This window comes from Sebastes fasciatus, chromosome 20 (genome assembly GCF_043250625.1).
Source record: "Sebastes fasciatus isolate fSebFas1 chromosome 20, fSebFas1.pri, whole genome shotgun sequence".
Lineage (NCBI taxonomy): Eukaryota > Metazoa > Chordata > Actinopteri > Perciformes > Sebastidae > Sebastes > Sebastes fasciatus.
The window spans coordinates 990,001-1,012,955 of NC_133814.1; the positions used below are offsets into that span (position 1 = coordinate 990,001).

General features: G+C 45.2%; 1 protein-coding gene across 1 annotated transcript in view; it reads left to right on the plus strand.

The window, feature by feature from the left end:
• fasn (fatty acid synthase) overlaps positions 1-22,955 on the plus strand; it is a 58,755-nt gene that overhangs the window by 30,886 nt on the left and 4,914 nt on the right. The window contains 24 exon segments of the mRNA XM_074620449.1: positions 19-99; positions 911-1,096; positions 1,233-1,412; positions 1,855-2,058; positions 4,014-4,330; positions 4,864-5,265; positions 5,427-5,591; positions 5,780-5,895; positions 6,252-6,406; positions 7,636-7,839; positions 8,039-8,189; positions 8,618-8,796; positions 9,671-9,790; positions 9,914-10,036; positions 12,041-12,264; positions 12,462-12,540; positions 12,543-12,662; positions 13,301-13,452; positions 16,252-16,343; positions 17,804-18,198; positions 18,429-18,620; positions 18,771-18,995; positions 20,216-20,427; positions 20,804-20,902. Coding sequence (XP_074476550.1) covers positions 19-99; positions 911-1,096; positions 1,233-1,412; positions 1,855-2,058; positions 4,014-4,330; positions 4,864-5,265; positions 5,427-5,591; positions 5,780-5,895; positions 6,252-6,406; positions 7,636-7,839; positions 8,039-8,189; positions 8,618-8,796; positions 9,671-9,790; positions 9,914-10,036; positions 12,041-12,264; positions 12,462-12,540; positions 12,543-12,662; positions 13,301-13,452; positions 16,252-16,343; positions 17,804-18,198; positions 18,429-18,620; positions 18,771-18,995; positions 20,216-20,427; positions 20,804-20,902 — 4,373 coding nt within the window.

Sequence of the window (22,955 nt, forward strand, 5' to 3'; positions counted from 1 at the left end):
CTGTCTCCCTCCTCTCAGGCTCGGTCCAGTTGAAGGTGCATCTCATGCCTGCCACCAGCAGGTTTGAGGTTTCAGAGAATGGAAATCTGGCTGTCAGTGGTACGTAGTTTTTGTTCATGTAGACGGGTCAGATATCCATATCTTTTTATTATAATATTTTAGTTGTTGTTCATGTAGACGGGTCAGACATCCACATCTTTTTATTAAAATATTTAACAAGTATTAGAATGGTATAATGATAATAATAATTTTAAATTGAACATCACTTCTGGTCTGTGTCATGTCATCAACATCATATAGGACCATTACATCACCAGAGTCTCTGTCTCATATGTTGGACATGATATGGAACAGAAGATGATTATCCAGGTTTCTGATGATCAGTTCATGATTGTGTTTAACGCCTCAACATGTCAGACTAGATCTGTCTTTTCTGTACTGAGGTGCAGGTGTTAGTGTCTGACTATCACTGTTGGAAGACCATGTTTTATGATCGTGTCTTTATTTGAATTGCATTTTTGAATATTGCTTCTACTTAATACACAGTGCATTCTTTAGGCCTGCATTAAAATGACTGAAGCATGTACGTAGTATTGGTATGCCGGTTACAGGTATGAGTCTTGTCTTGGTGTGGATCACGTTATGATGTTTCCATGGAACATCAGTAACCAGGTTTATGCAGCCAAATAAGCAGCATCCAGCAGTTCCAATGAATGATAGTGAGCCCAGTAGAGTGTCCCGCTATAACTGTAGACTCCCTCAGCATCAGCTGTAGTATATAAGCTGCAGTGACTCATGTTTCCACCCTGGCAAAGTGTAAGGCCGCTAGTTAGTCCAGAGCCCCATTACATCAGTGAACATGTGAAAACGACTCTCTGCCTTCTGATCTTATTCCACATGTGATTTTCAGGTAAGGTGAGCATTCTGGAGGACGCGGCCCTCGATTCATTCCGTAATCAGATAAGTCAGCAAGCTGCCAGCGTTGACGGTGACCCCAAAATGAAGCTTACTTCACATGATATCTACAAAGAGCTGCGGCTGCGTGGCTACGACTATGGAAAGACCTTCCAAGGCATCTTGGAGTCCAACAATGCAGGTAACAGTGGTGTGTGTGTGTGTGTGAGAAAGACAGCGGGCTACCGCTGTACTGTATGAACAGTTTTCACTACATGGCTCAGAGTAATGCTCTTGTTGCTGATTGGCTACTGGTCATGTGATTGGCTGTTTTCCAGGAGACAGCGGGAAACTGCAGTGGACAGGAAACTGGATAACCTTTCTGGACACCATGCTGCAGATGATCGTGGTGGGGCTGTCGGGGCGTAGTCTGCGTCTGCCAACCAGGATCCGCTCGGTGTGTGTCGATCCAACCGTCCATCTGGAGAAGGTCTGCGAGTACACTGATGGAAAGCAAGGTGTGTGTATGTGCTGCACATGAATCTAACCAGACATGCTTTCCTGTTTCTCATGCTGTCTAGTCCAGCTGATCCAGCGTCAGCAGTATGTGGCTGGGTGACGCTCTACATGATCAATGGTTCAGTTTTAGTGGAGACGCATGGTGATGATGTTTTATAAATAGATTTGATATATGTACATATGCTGCCTGGGTGTCACCATCACACTAATGATAGCACAGTGACGGTTACTGTTTTACTTCCATTAGCGCTGAGTCAAACTATGCTGCGTTGATTTGCATTTCCGTTCCCGAGATGGACCATCTCACAGACGTTTTCATGACAACCAAAAATAACTTCAAAATATGAATGTGTCCCTTTTAATGTTTCATCTGATCAGAGACCTGCTGACCTTCTGAAGGGGCGTAATTCCACATTGAACTTGTCTCTCTTCTTCCCGTAGCCACGGACGTCCACGTAAGCCGCTGCCTCGACAACATTGTCGCCGGTGGAGTCCAGATCTGCGGCCTGCACGCCACCGTGGCCCCCCGCCGACAGCAGCAGCAGAGCCCCCCCACCCTGGAGGAGTTTGTGTTTGTTCCCTATGTGGACACAGAGTGCCTGACAGCCAATGGGAAACTAGCAGAGCAGCTGATGCTCTGTAAAGGTACGACAGATGAACCCGTCACTTTCCATGACTTTACTCGACCGCTATATGGATCATATTTGAAGAAAAAAATAGTCCTTGCTGGCATCATTTATCTTACAAAGCCACAACCAGCCCATGGCATTAGCAAACGTATAACTCCCACAGACACCAGGGGGCTCCCAATACCTAAATAAAGACTAGGAACGCTTCTGCATGACTTTGCTCTGATCATCGGCACCTGGAGTCTGCAGGGTTTTCAGCATCGTCAACTTTTGTGGGGGGGGAGAAACAAAGCAGTCATTAGTGTTGGTACAGACACAGACACAGACACAGGTACAGGTACAGGTACAGGTACAGGTACAGACACAGGTACAGATACAGACACAGATACAGACACAGACACAGACACAGATACAGATACAGACACAGATACAGATACAGACACAGACACAGATACAAATAGCTTTATTTTTCCCCGAAGGGCAATTCAGTTTCTACAGTCCACTGGGACGTACAGTATACACATTCATACTGCACAGTCATCAATGACAGAGGGAACACAGTAGGTGGCATATGGGGAGGTGCAAGATCAATAAAAGTACAAGAATAAGAAAATATTTAAAATAAAAACAATAAATACAAGAACAAAAACAAGACAAGATAAAAGAATAAAGGAACAAATAGAATAAAGTGCCAAGAGTATTGCATATTTCAAATTACATTCCACGAATGTACCTATCTGCAAACACGGACAACCATTATATGGTTAGTGCAAAATAACTTGACATTCAAAGTAAATCAAATTTTTTCGTTCATTCAAGATAGATACTCTGCGTTCAGCAGTTTAATGGCGGAAGGAATGAACGACTTGGAGTAGCGGTTTGTCTTTCAGGGAGGTGGCAGATAGCGCCGTCCTGAAGGCGTTAGTGTTAACTCACTGGACAGGATGTGGCCGTGATTTAAAAACTACTTTTGGCCTTCTAGAGAACACGTTTCTCCCAGAGAGAGTTTAAGTCGCTCTGCTGGGCTCCAATGATTTTGGAGCAGACTTTCACCATATTGTTTAGGCAATTCCTGTCCTTCATAGACAAACCATTAAACCAGCAGATGAATGAAAAAGTTAACAGGTTCTCAATATAGGACAAGTAGACAGTACACAGGATAGATCTACACACACCAAAGGAGTTGATTTTTGGTGTTCTTCATCTTTAGGTGTCTCAAAAGGGTCTGGGCCTTCAGAACTATAGTGCTGAAGAATCTATTGAAGCAAAAATACTGATAATAGTGTAGCCAAGTGAAACTTACGTTTTCGGGGGCATTTGGTGTTACTGGGCCTGTAATTCATTGCGCAAACAGTGATTGGGCAACGAGGGGCAGCTGTTGGCGAGCCGCAAGTTTATTCTGGGCTTTGTCTCCTCAATGAAGGGCTGGCACGACGTGTGAAGTGTGTTGAACACGCCGGACCATGCTGTAGTCTGGTGTGGCAACGGGAGCAGCATGCTGAGCAGAGCTACCTGCAGCAGGCTGACTGTGACTACGGGTGTTGTTGCTGGGTTAGGGTTAGTTCAGCTCAGTGTCTGTGTGCCGGTGGAGCGCTTCTATGAGAGCGTCTTGAGCAGTTGTATAAATCCAACCAGGGTTGCTGTAAGCTGGCGCTCTCAACAGTCTATAGATTGTGTTAGTCTAATATAGGCTTAGCTAGAGAGCTAGGTGCCAATATAGCATTGACAATAAGAGTCAAAAAGTAGTTTTCTTGATCATATCCCTTCTTTAATATTGATGTCTACAGAAAAACAGGGGTTATTATGTCATTACTAGGACATACAGTCTTATTGCAATGTTTCTTTTCTGTAAAGCACTAAAAGACATGAAAACATTCACCTGTTATTTCTGTTCATTCATTGAAAACTTCTTTTTAGTATCATCTGCCTCCACATGTCCTTCTAAGTCTTCGTCCCACTGTCTCCATCCAGGTTTAATCCACAGACTGCAGCGAAAGTTGGCCCCTCACGGTGTCAAGCTCTCCATCCCCGGACTGCAAGGAGAGTCAGACGGCCCTCTTCCCAGCCCCGAGCCCTCTGAGCCCGGCCTGGTGCGGCTGCTGGCCCTGCTCTGCGGCCTGGAGCTCAACGGGAACCTTCGATCTGAGCTGCAGCAGACTGTGGAGAAGGAGAGGACGTGTCTGCTGCAGGACGGCCTGCTGCGGGGCCTGCTGGACAACCCGGCCCTCAGACACTGCCTGGACACCACCATGGAGAACAGCACGCCCGGCAAGATCAAAGTCCTGGAGGTAACGCTGAATACTTATCCATCATTCTTTTACTTCTATCTATCTATCTATCTCTATTTATTTTACTTTATTTGATCGTATTCTTTTTTAATCTTGCCTTAATTTGATCTGCACCCTGACTGACAGCCAGCCACCCCCACCCCTCTCGAGCGCACACACACTGTGCACAGCCACATCATATTGATCTTTGCCCAGTTATGTTGGCTTTTTAAAGTTTTCTTTATTTTTATTTCTTTATTTTTTTATCTATCTATTTATTTTTCATTTATTTATTTTATCCGTTTTTTTTGTGTTTTTTTTTCATTTAGTTTTATCCATATTTCATTTTATTTTATTTTGTTATAAGAGGAAAAAAAAAAGAAATATATATATATATATATATTACAAAAAAGGGCAAAAGCACTGAGCTATCAACCAGGCTCATGAATTTACGTTACGTTACGTTACGTTACGTTACTGAATACTAGATGATAGTCCAAGAGAAGAAACGAGGCACATTATTCTATACAGTCTTCCTCTCTGACCCCTACCAGGCTCTCTCCAACGATGGTCAGCTCTTCTCTCGCATGGTAGCCCTCCTCAACATCCAGCCGATGATGCGTGTGGACTACACTGCCACGGCGACCAACCTGGACCTTCTGACCCCCCACCAGGCCACCCTAGAGGAGCTGGCGGTTTCCTCAGCTCAGTGGGACCCCCTGACGGGCCCAGCTCCTGGAGGCGCAGTAGGACAGGCAGACCTCGTGGTGTGCAACCACGCCTGGGGCCCTCTGAGGACGGACCCTGGACTGCTGGTGGCAAACCTGGCTTCTGGAGCCAAACAAGAGGGGTTTGTTCTCCTCCACACCCTGCTGAAGGGAGAGACTCTGGGGGAAACCATCGCCTTCCTCTCTAGCAGCGCTCAGAGCGACAGCCAGCAAGGACTGCTCACACAGGTCAGTGGAGACGGAGCTTCAGGATCGATAGCTTCTTTTTAGCCTTCTAACCAGAAGCATCATTGTGTCTGTCTGTGTGGTTTTAACACCCCTGAAGCTCATCAGTCACATGCTGAGTGGGAGGTGATGTTGTGCTGATGTGATGTGGTTCTTCTCCCCAGGCTGAGTGGGAGAAGGTGTTCTCTGAGGCCTCCCTCAGCCTGGTGGCTGTCAGGACGTCTTTCTACGGCTCGGCCCTTTTTCTGTGTCGTTGTCGGTCTCCAGCCAAGCGGCCCGTTTTCCTACCTGTGGACAGCACCGACTACCAGTGGGTGGAAACACTCAAGGTGGGTTCCATATCCAGAGTCCTGAAATACCATTTTCATTTATCAAGTCAGAATGACAGCAGATTGTATTATAGGAACACATGGAAACCATCCGTGGGTCAGAATACAGTCTACGTGTGACTTCAGTCATCAGTTACTAACGTGACTTTAGTCCTAACTGTGTGGTTCTGTGTGGTTCTGTGCTGCAGGTGATATTGGCAGATTCCTCAGACTGTCCAGTGTGGCTGACTGCCTCTAATGCCCACTGTGGCATTGTGGGAATGGTCAACTGTCTACGGCAGGAGCCAGGTGGCGACCGAATACGGTAGGACACATCTTCTACCACATTAATCACAATAACAAGTTAACCACACATGCAATATACTGTTCATATCTACAGACACACAACATCCAATACTTAGCTGAAATAGAATATAATAATGTATATATATATATATATATTTGTATTGATTCTATGTGTGTGCCTGTCACAATGAGCAGTTCATTCAGTTAGTGGCGCTGCAGCAGTAAATACTGAGTATACTTGTGTATTGTAACATGTCAGACATCCCATCATTCTTTGTGTGTGAGCTTGTTGTACGTTGGTATTGTTTCACTTATTCATCATGTATCGGGTCACTGTGATGTTTTCTACTGTGTTCCCCTCCTTTATGTTACCAGCTGTGCGTTTGTGTCCAATCTGGACGAGTGTTCAGCAGCACCGATCCTGCAGCCGGCCCACGAGTCCATGCAGTCAGTGCTGGAGGGGGATCTGGTGATGAATGTGTTCAGACACGGACACTGGGGCGTCTTCAGGCACCAGCTCATCACTCGAGGTACCAACATATCAATATTGTCACTTATTGGGATTCCAGTGGTTCTGACCCATTTGTGCACCACACAACCATCATATGTTAGTTCATTGATTGGGCTTGGACTAAAATAAATGCGTAGGATAATAGACTTTCTTCTTCTTGTGGACTCAGGCCCTTATCAGACCTGGTATTAACATGTGTCCTCAGTGATCGGATCACAAGTGGACAGCTCTAAGTACGTCTGTTCACACCTGGTATTAGAATGCGTCTCCAGTGACCACTTGTGATCAGATCTCACTTCCCCGCTCTATCTGCAAATAAACACGTAGTAAACACACGGCTACTACAGCAGACGTTGTGACGTAATATTACATGAGTGTCAGTAGTAATATCCTACATATCCGTGAATTCTGGTAAATGTACCAGAATTCACGGATATGTATAAACATTAAAATATAAGGTAATTGTACCGGCGGTCCCCGGGGACCTCTGCGCCACCAGTGCCAGCACCGCTGCTTTTGCCAGATAACAGCGGGGTACAGCACTCCAGAGAGCCGGGGAGGACAGAGAAAAGGCGGGCGGTCGGGTGTCAGCTCCGCGCAAAGCAGCCGACCAAAAACAACGACACATCTCCGACAGTATGATAATAATGCTCTTTGCGTGCCTAGTCTGATAGTCTGTAGATATGTAGCCTATAAACAAGATATATTTGAATAAATTACAGTTGTACTGACAGGATACAGTAGAGCACAGAGGCCGTTTCCATGGTAACAAGCGCCCGTGTCTGCCTGTTTATTCACCTGAGGGGCGCGGTGATTCCGCGGATCCCAGCTGGACATCAGTAGAGTAGGTGGTCCTTAATGTGGCCCAGGACGCATTCACTACACACTGCTAAAAGAATGTGACCATATGTGGCCCAGACCACCTCTGAATGTGGTCTGAAAGATCCGATCTCAATGCGTCTTCAATGCGTCTTGTGTGTTCACACCTGTACTCAAAGCTGTCCACTTGTGATCGGATCACTGAGGACGCATGTTAATACCAGGTCTGAACAGGGCCAAAGATACATGGATGTACTTTGCCTGTTAGAAGTTGTGATCTTTGACATCACATTGAATTAACTCGATTGTTTAAAATGATTTTAGAAAGTGGAACATGTTTGTAACTTCAACCATAGATATTTGATATGACAGAAGGGAGTTGAATGCGTTGACGTGCCCATGTCTTTGTCTATGTCTTGTGGTTGTCAGATCTCAATGAAGAATTGACCGAGCAGGCCTACGTCAACGTGTTGACTCGAGGTGACCTCTCCTCTCTCCGCTGGATCGCCTCCCCGCTCCGCCACTTTGTGACCAGCGACCCCAACGTGCAACTGTGTCGCGTCTACTACAGTTCGCTCAACTTCAGAGATATAATGCTGGCCACCGGCAAACTGCCACCGGACGCTATTCCAGGTAGAGAGCGTGTAGAAGACACACAACAGAAATCTAACACTTGGATCTTTGGTCTTATAACAGTAGTAAGCCACCGCATGTTGTAGGCTACTATTGTTGTAGGAAACTACACAAAATGTGAAATAACAACAGGTCCAACTGTACATCAAGCGCCCACAAATAAACAACTTACTTCTCCTGTCCAACATACGTGATGTAGGTGACCTAGCTCTGCAGCAGTGCATGTTGGGTATGGAGTTTTCTGGTCACGACGCCATCGGTAAGCGTGTGATGGGGCTGCTGCCTGCCAAAGGCCTGGCGACAAGCGTGGACGCTGACAAACGCTTCCTCTGGGATGTTCCCTCCAGCTGGTCAGTCACATTTCTGTATCTGTGTGTGTGCGTGTGTGTGTGTGTGTGTGTGTGTGTGTGTGTGTGTGATCTATCTTTGTGATGTATTTGTGTTTTAAAGCTTCAGACTGGGGCCGTCACGGTATCAGATTTTTACTACACTATTATTGTGGCTGAAAGAATTCATGATACAATATCTATAGAAAAATTCAAAATAGTAATAATAATAACGCTATCAGTCAAATTAATCTTTGACTGTGTTTGTGTGTTTTGTCTCTTTTTTTTGGCAAATGAATTACAGTCAAGTGTTTATGAAAGTGAAGAGAGAGTCTGTAACCAGAACTGTATATACACCGATCAGCCATAACATGATGACCAGCTGCCTAATATTGATATTGCGTTTGTGCGTGTGTGTGTGTGTGTGTGTGTGTGTGTGTGTGTGTGTACAGGACACTGGAGCAGGCAGCCTCGGTGCCGGTGGTCTACGCCACTGCCTACTATTCTCTGGTGGTGCGCGGCAGGCTCCGGCCCAGAGAGACTGTTCTCATCCACTCAGGGTCGGGGGGTGTCGGCCAGGCTGCCATCGCCATAGCACTGAGCAAGAACTGTAAAGTCTTCACTACAGTCGGTGAGTATCGAACAGTCAGGGTTAGCCTAACCCAGGGGTCAGCAACCTTTACTATCAAAAGAGACATTTTAGGCAAAAAATAAATAAAAATCTGTCTGGAGCCGCAAAACATTTGATCATTGTGATGAAGGTAACACAGTTTATAGTCTAAGCATATAGTATATAAGTCTAATGCAGTGAGGGCCAAAGAGACAATGTACTACAGAGTATTAGGACCACATTGAGGGAAAGAACATCTGAGATTTACAGAATGGTAAATGGTAAATGGACTTGCATTTATATAGCGCTTTTCTAGTCTAGTCTTCCGACCACTCAAAGCACTTTAAGAGTAAAGTCATAATATTATGAGAATATAATAATAATAAATAATAAAGAAAATAACACGGAAAATTACAACTTTATAATATTCTGGTAATATTATGACTTTATTCTCGAAATCTCAGATTTATTTTTTTTCCTCAATGTGGCCCTAATACTCCGTCGTGCCGTCGTACCATAGACCTACAACAATAATAAATAACAATGAAAATGTAAACATAAAAACAGTTATTCATTTCCATTTTTAGAAATCCACAGGGAGCCACTGGAGAGGGGCTAAAGAGCCATAAATGGCTCCAGAGCCGCAGGTCGCTGACCCCTGCCCTAACCCTAACCCTGACCCATTACACGCCGTCATAGTGACATCATTTCTCAGTCACTGTGGTAGCTCATTTCTTTTATATACAGTAAAAGTCTGTTTCTGCCACTGGAAATGTTTTTTTCTGATAAGTATGATCTCATCTTGCCGTAATTATGACATCTTTGGTATAATTATGATGTGGTATCTAACACTTATGAGTTACTGAGTCCTATTTGTACTGTGTGGTATGACCAGGTTCAGCGGAGAAGAGGGCCTACCTGCAGGAGAGGTTCCCTCAACTCTCAGCAGAGTCCTTCGCTAACTCCAGAGACGTCTCTTTTGAACAGCACATCCTGCTCCACACACAGGGCAAAGGTCACACACCTCTTTCTGTTCCACACACCATGCTTCACACAATATTCAACATATTCTCTTCTAGGATTTCTAAAATAAGAAGCAGCCACTCAATTACACTGTGTGTGTGTTTGTGTGTTTCAGGTGTGGATGTGGTGCTGAACTCTCTGGCTGAGGAGAAGCTGCAGGCTAGTATTCGCTGCCTCGCCAGACATGGACGATTTCTAGAGATCGGCAAATACGACCTGTCCAACAACTCCCCGCTGGGTCAGTAGGAAGCCTCAGGCATTTAGTAACAGTGCAAGTGTCTCCTTTAAAGCAGCAGTAGGCAGAATGTTTTTGGCATCATTGGGTAGAAATCCCATAATAACCTTTCAGCATATTGTAATTCAAGTGTTCTGAGAGAAAACTAGACTTCTGCTCCTCCTCATGGCTCTGTTTTCAGGCTTTAGAATATCTAGCCCGTGACGGGAGACTTTGACCAATCACAGATAATTTCAGAGAGAGAGCGTTCCTATTGGCTGTGCTCCGGCTGGTGGGCGGTGCTTGGTATTTCCTCAACTGATCTCAACATGGCTGCCGGGTCATAAACGTTCTCATTACAGCTAAACAGTACACTACAAGATGATTCTGAGAACATCTTAGAGAAATGGGCATTACAGTAACAAAATATTGATTCATATTTGATCAGCGCTGCCTAGTTTGACCGTTTGGTTGGAGTTCGCGAGTGATTGACAGCTGCTCAGAGACGGCAGACTCCAGATCAGCTCTGATTGGTTGTTTTCCTCCGGTCTGTGAAATCCTGCATATGCCGTTAGGAGCACCGGAGGACACAGAAGAACATGATTTTTTTCAGGTTACCTGTCTCATGCACTACTGTCAGGATATAGCAACCGTTTTATAAAAATAACCTTTTTTAATCATAGTTGCTCCAATCTCACCTACTGCTGCTTTAAAAACATTTTATGTAGACAAATATTTAAAAAGCACTAATCTATCCACAGAGCCTTTAGAAAGGTGCTGAACAAAAGTATGGCTTTTCCTAAAAAAAAAACTGATTATGATTGTGAATTAATCACTTTAAAAAAGTTGGCGGGTCCACAATGATTGTTTTGTTTATCTCTGTGGAAGATATCTGACATTTGGTTCCCACTTCTAACAAGGCCTGAGAGCCAATAGTAAAACGCTGTTGGTATCACGTGGTGTATCTGTGTCGGCAGTTAGTGTGGAAAAAAGGGATAAATGGCTGAGATTGACGGTAAGTGCCTGGCAACGACTTGTTGTGAAGTAAATGCAACAGACCGGGGGAGGGAGAATGCGGCATCTAGAGGCTGAATGTTATCAATGTTATCAGTCGCAACTTTAAAGGGACTGTTTGTAACTGTTTCTTACATGTATAAATCAATCCGGGTCGGTGTCCCATGCGCGTGTGGCTACACTGTTCAGACAAGACTCCAACGGAATCACCAAAACCTCTTGGTTGTATCTAGTGAAGCCCGTCTGTTCAACAGTGTTGGCCGCGGTCGGAGGACACGGGGGAGACCGTAGCTTTGGTCTCCAGGACCGGAGTCTCTGCTGTACTCTGCTCCTCTGCCTGCCTGCCTTCACTCACACACCGCGCTCATTCTCACTCTTTCGCTCCACTTTCACACTCCACACTGCAGAAGAGTTAGTTCAGCTCTGAGAATATCTAGTGAATGTTCAGTGGACGTTTGTGCAGAAATAACTGCTGCAGCTCCTCCAGACCAACAGAGGTTTCCCGTGTCTTGTGAAGTGACGGAGCGCCGCAGAGAGAAACGTTATCGTCTCCGACCAAAACTCCGTTGTCTCCCCTGTTCCCTCCGGCCGCGGTCGGGAGGCTGAGGCAGGAAAAGCCAACACTAGGATCAGCATTGATTCATGGAGAGACCTTCGTCTGGTCAGCTAACATTACTGCCAAGCAGCTGAAATATAGAGTGATATTGTGCTTTTAGCTGACGTGTGTCTCCTCACTGTGTTGAGTGATGCTCCTTCATGTCTATGTAGAGCGAGCACAAGTGCGAGCAACAGGACGCTGACTTTAGTTGACTTAACGGCCACAGGTGTCGCTGTTAACAAGCAATTTCTGATTCTTACAAACAGTCCCTTTTAAGATTCAGTGTAATTCCTGAGGATATATTATCTTCTCTGTTGAAGCTCTGCACACATCCACGTAAAAACACACAAAGCAAACACAATGTGTCATATTCATCTCGGCTCATCTTCAGCTTCATGTCGCTGTGATCTCTGCAGGCATGGCTCTGTTCCTGAAGAACGTGGCGTTCCATGGCATCCTGCTGGACGCTCTCTTTGAAGAGGGCAACCAGGAGTGGGAGGACGTGTCCCAGCTGCTGAAGGAAGGCATTCTGGGAGGTGTAGTTCAGCCTCTGAAGACCACAGTATTTGAGAGGGACCAAGTGGAGAAAGCATTCAGATACATGGCTCAGGGCAAGCACATTGGCAAGGTCCTCCTGCAGGTCAGTTTTCAGTGTGAGGAGACAGAATGGACCAACCCGAAAGACTTCACAACTCAAGTGCTTGTTAAAAAATGAATAGAAACCTAGTCAAATGAAAAGTGAATAATCCTAGATGTTTCTGTGACTTTGTGACTATGGCTGGAGAATCCTCCAGTACACCAGTATGAATCCTGTGACTGGTTCTTGTCTTCACACAGGTATGTCACGAGGAGAGGGGTCCAGCAGTCCAAACTGCTCCCCCTTTGTCTTTTCCAGCTATCTGTCGCACCTTTTGTCCCCCTCCCACTCCTACATCATCACCGGTGGACTGGGGGGCTTCGGTCTTGAGCTGGCTCAGTGGCTGACCGAGAGAGGAGCCCGCAAACTGGTGCTGACCTCCAGATCAGGCATCCGGACCGGTGAGGCACAATGACACTTATCTGCAGAAACCTGTAAACATGTTGTAGTTGAAACCCAAAATACAAGTATGAACCTGAAAATGAGCATGATATGTCCCCTTTAAATGGGTATGTAATTTTTTCAAAATAATGGTCATTTTTAGAAGAAAAAAAACCCATTTCACTCGAAGGCAAATCACATGACACATAACGGCCATTAATAACACATTTATTACAAAAGCAAATATAAGTACAATGAATAACAATAATCACTGTGACCTCACAAAAACACATTTTTGTCCATAACTCAAGAACTTATATGGTAATTATTACAATTTCACACAAATGTCTAACAGGATAACATGATGAAGGGATGACATTTAGGCCAGACATGGATGTAAACTGACACTTGACTGGTTGGCAGAGGCGTACAGCCGCGTGGCGGTAATTCAAGTTAACCAGTGACATTGCCCTGTGTTTGTGGCTTGTCACAGAATCGGTAATGACTTCCTGTAAACGTTTGATTGGGCTGCCGCAGGAACAAACATTCACATTTTTTAAATCTGTCGTACTGTAAACAATACAAACCTGAAGCTATACACTAGTATAATAACTTAGTAGTTAGTTTATTTACAGCTTTACTTTGTAATTGTTGCTAGGTTACCAGGCGAAGCGGGTGCGTGAATGGCAGAGCGGAGATGTGAAGGTGCTGGTGTCGACCAATGATGTCAGCACGCCAGAGGGAACGGAGCGACTCATCGCTGAAGCACGCGCACTGGGCCCAGTGGGTGGTGTCTTCCACCTCGCCATGGTAACCGCTCATCACCAGCTCACTCTACTGGTCACACCACCACAAATCATCAACTCCTGTTGCGATGTAGAAAATACTGGCTATGAACTTTACTGTATGTAAAAACTGATTTTGACATCTTAAGAACTGTCCAACTTTAATAGCAAATTGGACCAGTGATTGTGCTGAAAACTCTGAAGGTTAGCTGGTAGCTAAACTTTATTGATCTGTTGTGTTTCCTGCTGCAAGAGGACATTGATCACTCTGAGCTGTCCTTGTTTAAAGGGACTGTTTGTAACTTCTTACACGTATAAATCAATCCGGGTCGGTGTCTCATGCGCGTTCTGCTGTACTCTGCTCCTCTGCCTGCCTTCACTCACACACCGCGCTCGTTCTCACTCTTTCGCTCCACCTCTCACGTGCATACGCGCACACTCCACACTGCAGAAGAGCTGGTTTAGCTCTGAGAATATCTAGTGAATGTTCAGTGGACGTTTGTGCAGAAATAACTGCTGCAGCTCCTCCAGACCAACAGAGGTTTCCCGTGTCTTGTGAAGTGACGGGGCTCCACAGAGAGAAACGTTATCGTCTCTGACCAAAACTCTGGTGTCTAGAAAATAAATATCAGTGTGTTAGCACTGCAAAAAGTATTGTTAAGATCCAATATTCACACAGATGGCTCGATGGCGATGTCCGTCTGTCAGTCAGTGGGTGGGTCAGTCTGACTAAAATATCTCAGCAGCTATTGGATGGATTGCCATTATTTGTGCATACTTTCAGAGAAGCCTGATGAAGCCTACTGACTTTGGTGATCCCCTCACTTTACCTTGCCACCATGAAGCTGGTATTTTGGGGCTTTAGTATCACTAGTGCAGTTTCAGAATGGGCTGTGGTGTCGCTGCTTGCAGCTTTCTCTAGAACCGCTCATACAAACAATTTCACACTGGATAGTGTGCTTCCTGTTTTGTACTTATTTTCTCACCTGCCATGGCATAGTTGCGTCACACACCCAAGTCGCTGTTACTCGTGGTCAGAAACACCGATGAAATACACGCAGCGGAGGCAATTTTCCAAATAACACGAGGCGTATTAGTCGCTTGCTTTGACATATTCACTGCTGTCATAAAGAAGAGCATGGATTTAAGTAGTGGAGGTATTCTGCTGGTGGTGTAGTGTTATAAGATAGTATCAAGTCTTACACCGGGGAATACATTCTTACTGACGGGGGGGGGGGAGGGAAACTCACGCAGGTCGCGGGTTACAACAGTGAAATACACTCTGGTTGGATTCTGCTTCTAGTTGTCTCTTTGCATGTGTTGTCTCCAGGGAGGTGAAGAAGAGTTCAGTTGTAAAGCGAACGGCGGTCAATGAGCTGCTGAACGATTGCTTGGCTCCCGGTAGGCTCTCGGTAGGCTCCCGGTGTTGCTGCCTGCAGCATTGTCGAGGGCTCGTCCCTGTTGAGAGTGCAGTCTGCCCGCTGCAGACGACATGCTTCTCCCAGTCTACAGAGCCCTGAGGCTCCTCCCATGCTGCCACTTCAAAATGTATTAATATTGAAAGCGTTGCATGTCCAAACTAGGGATGCTCATTTTAAAAAATTTTCTTAACTGATAACCGTCCCTCGTTAACCGATTATTAACCGTTAACCAACAAGGTTTGTGCCTCTCATGCAGCGGTGTACCAGCTGCAGGAGCACAACAGATATTGGTTGATGGGAGTCTCCAGTTCACCGTCCGGGAGAGTTAACTTAGCAGCTACGATGCTGCGTTCACTGTCTCCAGTTCACCGTCCGGGAGCGTTAACTTAGCAGCTACGATGCTGCGTGTAGTGTCGCGGACATGCAGCCACTTTCCCAGTAAAAGTCTCCACCGCACATTTAGTTTAGTTTAGCAGGTTGTCAGCTGTCTGTCTGCCCGGTGTAACTTTAGTGAGTGTCCAACAGACTGTGTGTGTGTGTGTTGGTGGTGAGTGTGAGGTTGTTGATGGCGTTCTAGCTGTGATCGTAGGTGTAGCAGTGTGTGTGCAGTTTATTTGTTGGTGAATAAATGCTATGAAACTACAACTCCTCCACTCCAACCAAGCGAGCCGGAGACCGGAGCCGACTTCCTGCATCCTGCAACTCCGGCTCCGCCTCTTAAGGTGGGCTGTTAAGGTGGACCAGCTTTTCTCCTCAAAGTGACGAGCCACTCCTCTGAGCCGCTCAGCTTTTGAGTTAATTATTAACATTTCTGTTAACCGTTTTAACCGATAGCATTAATTGGTTAAAATGCTTAATGTCCATTAACAGTTAAATATTTACATCCCTAGTCCAAATTGCACCAAATTCACAGCACGTCCATCCCACCCCAGCAATACACCCGCCAAGTGGGAAGTAGATCAGATGAACGGTTCTCGAGATATGCGGTGGACACACAGAGGGACTCACAGAGGGACAAACTGAGATTTCTGGCTTTAGAGTTCGATGTCTTGACAACTTTACTATTAGGTTCAGACATTCATTCATTCAAAGCCCCACCGTCCCTAGGAACATCCTCACAGAGCCACTAGCACGGCAATAAACTCTTGTTTCTGTTTGTCTGCTCTTATATATTTATTCTAGAGTTGTTTCTGTCTACAGTTTGCTTTTCACATTCATGCTTGAATGTCACCTCACAGAATGATTCCTTAGTATGTTCTGGTACTGATGTGGTACCACTGACTGTGATTGTTTCTATGGTAGCTCTGCTATCCCAGTTTAGACTGACCTCTCTGGAGTTACTGCTTCTCCACTTCACTTCTTCCACTGTGATCTAAACTTCATGTTTGGTTTGTCATTGTCAGGTGTTGAAAGACGGCATGTTGGAGAATCTGACTCCTCAGCTCTTCCTCGATGTTAACAAGCCTAAATATAATGGCACCGTAAACCTGGACAAGTAAGACACACACACACACACACATACACACACACACACACACACACACAAACACACAAACACTCAATAATCCTTCTGTTTCAGTTAAACCTCATCCTACTGACCGGGGTCCCTGCAGACCCCACAGGTTTTACTGTTTGTCATATCTCACAGGTGCTTACTGTATAATCTATCATTCCAATTTTTCAATTTGTTCCTAATGACTTCATATCATTGTTTTCTGTTTCTATTTGAATTAGTGCTTTTTAAAAAGACCAATGTATTGGGGTCCAAGGGAACCCCAGTTAAAAGCAGCCTGTGAAGTTAAAATATTAGAGAATAATATAGGATTGATAAATTGGGGGGAGGGGGGGAGACCGAACGTCAGGAGCGCGTGGTGGTTGTGTGGCGTGGTGGCTGCGTGATTCACGCGTCGGGTGTTCACACCAGCTGTATTTCAGCTGCGTGTCTGCTGCTGCTGTCAGCTCTTTATTTCTACATAGAGTTTGCCTTTTAATGGCCATTTCATTTCATTATAAATATCATTTATATTTATTTTAGATGGAGATGTTAAGAACCGTAAATAATAGTGATAATCGACAATTAAAACTCCGTACTATATTCATTCATGGAGCTCTCCAAGTCACTGCATGTTCTAGAACACTGTCCGGCACATAATTATGTCCACAGAAAAAACGCTTGAGGGCTTTTATTTTGAAATGAAAGCAGGAAGTGTTGATTTAAATCCCATACTTTAGCAATTCATGGAGCTCTCTAAGTCACTGCATGTTCCACAGCACTGACTGCTCATATTTCAGAATAAAAGCCTTGTGTTAACAAATGAAGGAATTCTGTCCACAGTAAAAACGCTTGAGGGCTTTTATTTTGAAATGAAAGCAGGAAGTGTTGATTTAAAAAAATAAGTCTTTATTTTTTCTAATCACTGTAACATATTCTACAGATAGACATATAAACTGTAGTAATGTGGCTGATATGATGTTAATATACAGTCAATAGATCACCTTCACTGTCTGTTGTTGCTGTGAACCGCACGCGTCACGCGTCAAAAATAGGCGAGACCTCTATTCTCTAGAAGAGACGCAGCTCTCTCTTGCAGCTGTGAGACGCGCGTGTGACGTGCGTCTCACGTGGGCAGTGTGGCTGCTCTAACCTGTTAACACTGACGCCGAAATAAAAAACAACAGGTAACGCAGCCGCCACGCGCTCCTGGCGTTCCTGGTGTGTCTCAGGCTTTACACAATATGCAAATTCACTGTAACTTTCCTAAAATAATAATAATCTGTTGTTTTTCTTCAGATGACATTAATTAATAACTAAGAAATAAGTCAACATTTACCTGTGCTGGTTGTTGATTCAGTCAGTAGTCCTGGTGTGTTAGATCAGTTGGTAGGATGAGGGTTAGTTAAGAACTATCTGCTTCTCTCTAGATCTTGATGCACTCACTTCCGTTCTCTCTCCAGGATGACCAGAAAGTTGTGTCCAGACCTCAGCCATTTCGTGGCCTTCTCTTCCGTCAGCTGCGGCCGTGGCAACGCCGGCCAGAGTAACTACGGTTACGCCAACTCGGCCATGGAGCGCGTGTGTGAAAAGCGCCGCCACGACGGCTTACCCGGACTGGCGGTCCAGTGGGGCGCCATCGGCGACGTGGGCGTGGTCCTGGAGACCATGGGCGGCAACGACGCGGTGATCGGCGGCACCCTACCGCAGCGCATCGCATCTTGTCTGGAGGTGCTCGACCTCTTCCTGTGCCAGCAGCGGCCGGTGATGTCGAGCTTCGTACTGGCAGAGAGGACGGCGGTGAAGAGCGAGGCAGGAAGCCGGAGAGACTTGGTGGACGCTGTAGCTCACATTCTTGGTAAGAGCCGAGCTATTTAAAGAAAAAAAAGAATGTAACTTTTAGGAAAAGCAGGGCTGCTCATCCTTCACCCTCTCACCCTCTCATCCTTCACCCTGTCACCCTCTCATCCTTCACCCTGTCACCCTCTCATCCTTCACCCTCAACCCTCACATCCTTCACCCTCTCACCCTCTCATCTTTCACCCTCTCATCCTTCACCCTGTCACCCTCTCACCCTATCACCCTCAGGCGTGCGGGATGTGAGCAGCCTGAATGCTGATGCCTCCCTGGCTGACCTGGGTCTGGACTCCTTGATGGGTGTCGAGGTTCGCCAGACTCTGGAGCGTGACTACGACATCGTCATGGCGATGAGGGAGATCCGCCAGGTCACCATCAACAAGCTGCGAGAGCTGTCCAATAGAAAGCCAGGCGGATCAAATGGTACTGTGAAGAGGGCTCTTAAATCTGCAAAAAAACTTGTAGAGCTTCTGATGTATAGATGAGTCTAAATCCAGCTGTTTAATGGAGAACCTGCTGAGCCACTCAGCAGAGAGAATGAGCTTTCTGTCTTTGCTACTTCCAACCATCCAGACTCTAACGCTGCAGCTAAGAGGGATGCCGTTCGCTCTTTGTTGGAGTCTGATCTGACCCAGCTGCTAGTCGACCCCAGTGGCCCCACGGTGACGCCACTCAACAAGGTTCAGAACCAGGAGAGGCCGCTGTTCCTGGTCCATCCCATCGAGGGCTCCATCGCTGCCTTTAAGACGCTCGCTTTCAAGCTCAGCATTCCTTGCTACGGCCTGCAGTGCACCAAAGGTATTAACAAACACACTCCTTTAGGCTCATACAGAACATACCAACCAGTATATCACTGCGCTGATGAGGAGCGAGGGAACAGAACTTAGGCTGTATTCAAAACATACTACTGACGAACGCAGTATACAGTTGTGGCGGTACTGAGTACAGTACATACTGTAGTACATACAGTACATACTGTACACTGCATTCTTCAGTAGTATGCAGTATGTGACGGTTAAAGTGATGTATTTAGCAGTATGCTAGACAAGGTTTTAGTCTTTAAACCAGCTCTTAAAGCACAGTACAAAAAAACAAACTCGTACCACTATTACAATATTACAACTATCAAAAACACAACTTTGATTAAGTTGTTTATGTTCTGCTTGTTTACTTTATAAGATACTGCAGGTTTAAACTAATTATTCTAACAGCTCATAATGAAGTGAGACAAACAGGATCATCAACGAGGGGAGACGGGAAATTATAAAACATTCATCCACAACATTTACTCAAACTGCTTTTTCAGTTCCAGCAACTAAACAGAGGACTGATCTCCCTCCAGATGTTAGAGTCATGTTAAAAAGGGTCATGTTGTCTCAGCAGGAATCTCTCTGAACCATCAGAAGCTGCTCTTCTCTCTCCTCTCTCCTCTTCCCTCTCCTCTTCTCTCTCCTCTTCCCTCTCCTCTTCTCTCTCCTCTTCTCTCTCCTCTTCTCTCTCCTCTTCCCTCTCCTCTTCTCTCTCCTCTTCCCTCTCCTCTTCTCTCTCCCGTCTGCTGCTCTGTAGCCGTCTCTCCAGCGAGCTACGCCGGCAGGCGATTGTGGAGCTTCTCAACTCCAAAAGACAGATGATCACAGGTTCCTGTTAATTTATAACGGACATCTGTGTTCTGATATTTAAACAAACTATCCGTCAACTAGGAAATAAAAGCCTCTGGTCTACAGACTGGTCTCTAGAGAGAGCTCCATCCAGCTCATAGTGGGGTCTCTGGTCATTACTGATCATGTGATGCTCACCCACTATTCTGTTTCAGAATCATCAGCTTCTTGTTTTGGCCTAATGGTTCTGTTTGCTTTGATTATCCCAGTTTAAGTAGATGGTAGTAGATGGCCTCCTCCAGGATCCAGGATCCCTCCTGGCTACTCCAGCACAAACGGGAGCATTGATGGCGAGTGTTTCCATTGAACTGATCCAATGTCCAGCCGAGCTGATCTTAGTTTGTCCCGTCTCCCCCCCAGCTGCTCCTCTGGACAGCATCCAGTCCCTGGCAGCCTACTACGTGAACTGTATCAGACAGGTTCAGCCAGACGGGCCGTATCGGATCGCCGGCTACTCCTTCGGTGCCTGCGTGGCGTTTGAGATGTGCTCCCAGCTTCAGACCCACAACCTGCCTGTGGAGTACCTCTTTCTGTTTGATGGATCACACTCCTATGTGGCAGCGTACACGCAGGTTAGAGGAAAGAGCTGACACACACACACACACACACACACATACACACACACACACACACACACACACACACACACACACACACACACACACACACACACACACACAGTCAGTGGGCATGTGCAGGGTTCCCACCAGTTTTGCAAGGAAACAAAGGAAAAGTGAAAGATTGGGATTTTTCTTATTTCTGTCTGGGAATATCAGGGACACACATCAACTATTCATTCATGTATTTCACACATTTTATTGCAAGCGTGAACAATATGATTTAATGTTTCGATACATTGCAGAAATGAAAAGATGACTGTGCATTTAATGATGTAGATTTGGGACAACTGTACTGTCACGTCTAGTTAATTCAGCATTTGGTCTGCAGAGCTACAGGGCCAAGTTGACACCAGGCAAGGAGTCTGAGGCTGAAACCGAAGCCCTGTGTGCCTTCATCCAGCAGTTCACTGGCATCGCATACAACAAGGTATACAGCACACACGCACACACACACACACACAGATGCTCACCGAAGATTTTATTCAGTCACATCACGTCAACATTCTAGCGAGTCTCCGGGTGCTGGAGCAATGTAATAGACAGAATGTTTAACAACCCATGAAACCTTGTGTTTTTAGTACACTGGCCATTTGGCTGTGAACATTGTGGAGGTTTTAAAGGTCCCATATTGTAAAAAGTGAGATTTTCATGTCTTTTATATTATAAAACAGGTTTAAGTGCTATATAAATACTGTGAAAGTATCAAAACGCTCAATATACGGAGAAATACACACAGCCCGTATTCACAAACTGTGCGTTTGAAACAAGCCGTTAGGATTTCTGTCTATTTGTGATGTCACAAATCTACAATATTTAGACCATTACACGGTTTTAAAAGTAAACATACTAACTGTGTCCCAGTTTATTTCCTGTTGCAGTGGATGTGAATGACATCAGCTGACAGGAAGTAAACATGGACCCAAACTGTTTCCTAGCAACGCAATTCCGTTGAAATGCACTAAAACGGAGCGTTTCAGACAGAGGGTAAATACAGGTATATTCCGGCAGACACTATGAGGAAAATAAAGTTGTTTTTTTAACATTACAGCATGTAAACATGTTCTAGTAGAAACACAAAATACAAGTATGAACCTGAAAATGAGCACGATACGGGACCTTTAAAGTTATGAGTCCTGATGATCAACGAGGGTGAACCAGCACTAATTTGTCCTAGTTGCAGCCTTGTGTGGAGACCTGATGACACCACGTAAACATGGCTGACTTCAGAGCCACGCTGATACAAACTCTCCACCTGAGAGGAAGAGAGTTGTTTGAATCTGAGCTCGGATTTAGGTCCTCGACTACAAACAAGAGACACACAAGAGACACACAAGAGACACACAAGAGACACACAAGAGACACACAAGAGACACACAAGAGACACACAAGTCTCACGTTTTCTAATTGGCAGTGAAATTCTGATAAAACAATTGAATGGCAGTGAATTTAATGTGGCATGTTTACATTTCCAGCCACAATAATTCATATTCAGCTATGGGAGGAGAGAACAGGATTGCATTTGTTACAGAAAAAGACTAATTGAATATTAAAGGGTAACTTTTTCCCCATGTTTTTGTGTCTCCATGACTAATGGGGACAACAATTTCTGAAACTGCTCCAGTATTGAGGGAGAAGCAGTGTTGATGTAAAGTTACGTTCACTAGAAGTGCTTGTTGTTGCCACCGACAGGCTCAGACTGTTAGTAGAAGTGTCTGACTACATTATGGAGAGGACCCTACAGAGAAATAACATGTCCTCTTGATCAGGTCTGTTTGTTAGTCTGTCCAAGTCCCGCTCAAAGAGAGAAATCTGAATATCCGTATATTCTGGCTTAAATAAATCTGATTTCAAAAACCTCACCCACATGGTGGGAATCATCTAAATATTCAGCCATGACATTGAAAATCTTTTAGCGAAGCTACTCTTTCTGTCCTCCAACACAACTCAGTGCCCGGCTGGCTCTCTTGTTTCCACCATGGATGTATTCCACTATTCCACCGTTGTCTTCCAGCAACACGTCGCCTCGCCACATTTCAGAAGGACACTTCTTCTTGAGCGAGACTCTTTCCATGATGTCAGACACTTAAAATAACAATCGGAGGCAAAAACGTAAATGACGGTGCCAGCTTGCCCCGATAGCACCGTCGTCTACAGCGCTCTCCCTCAATACTGGACCAGTTTCACAAACTGTTGTCCCCATTAGTCAGTTAGACACAAAAACATGACAAAATAGGGTTCAGGTTGAAAAATATCAAAGTTATCCTTTATGTTTTGATTATTTCAATCTGCTCTGCCCCATGCTAAGGACAAGAGTTTTGAGTTTGCTTGTACAAGAGCTTAAAACTATAATGTCAAAAAGATTGAAATGAGGAAGAAGGGTCATACATCAGAGGATATAATGTAGATGACAGACGACGGTTAGGCAGACGAGAGTGATGTGTGACATCATGTGCTACCCTCCTATGTGGTTTGTCCTTGTT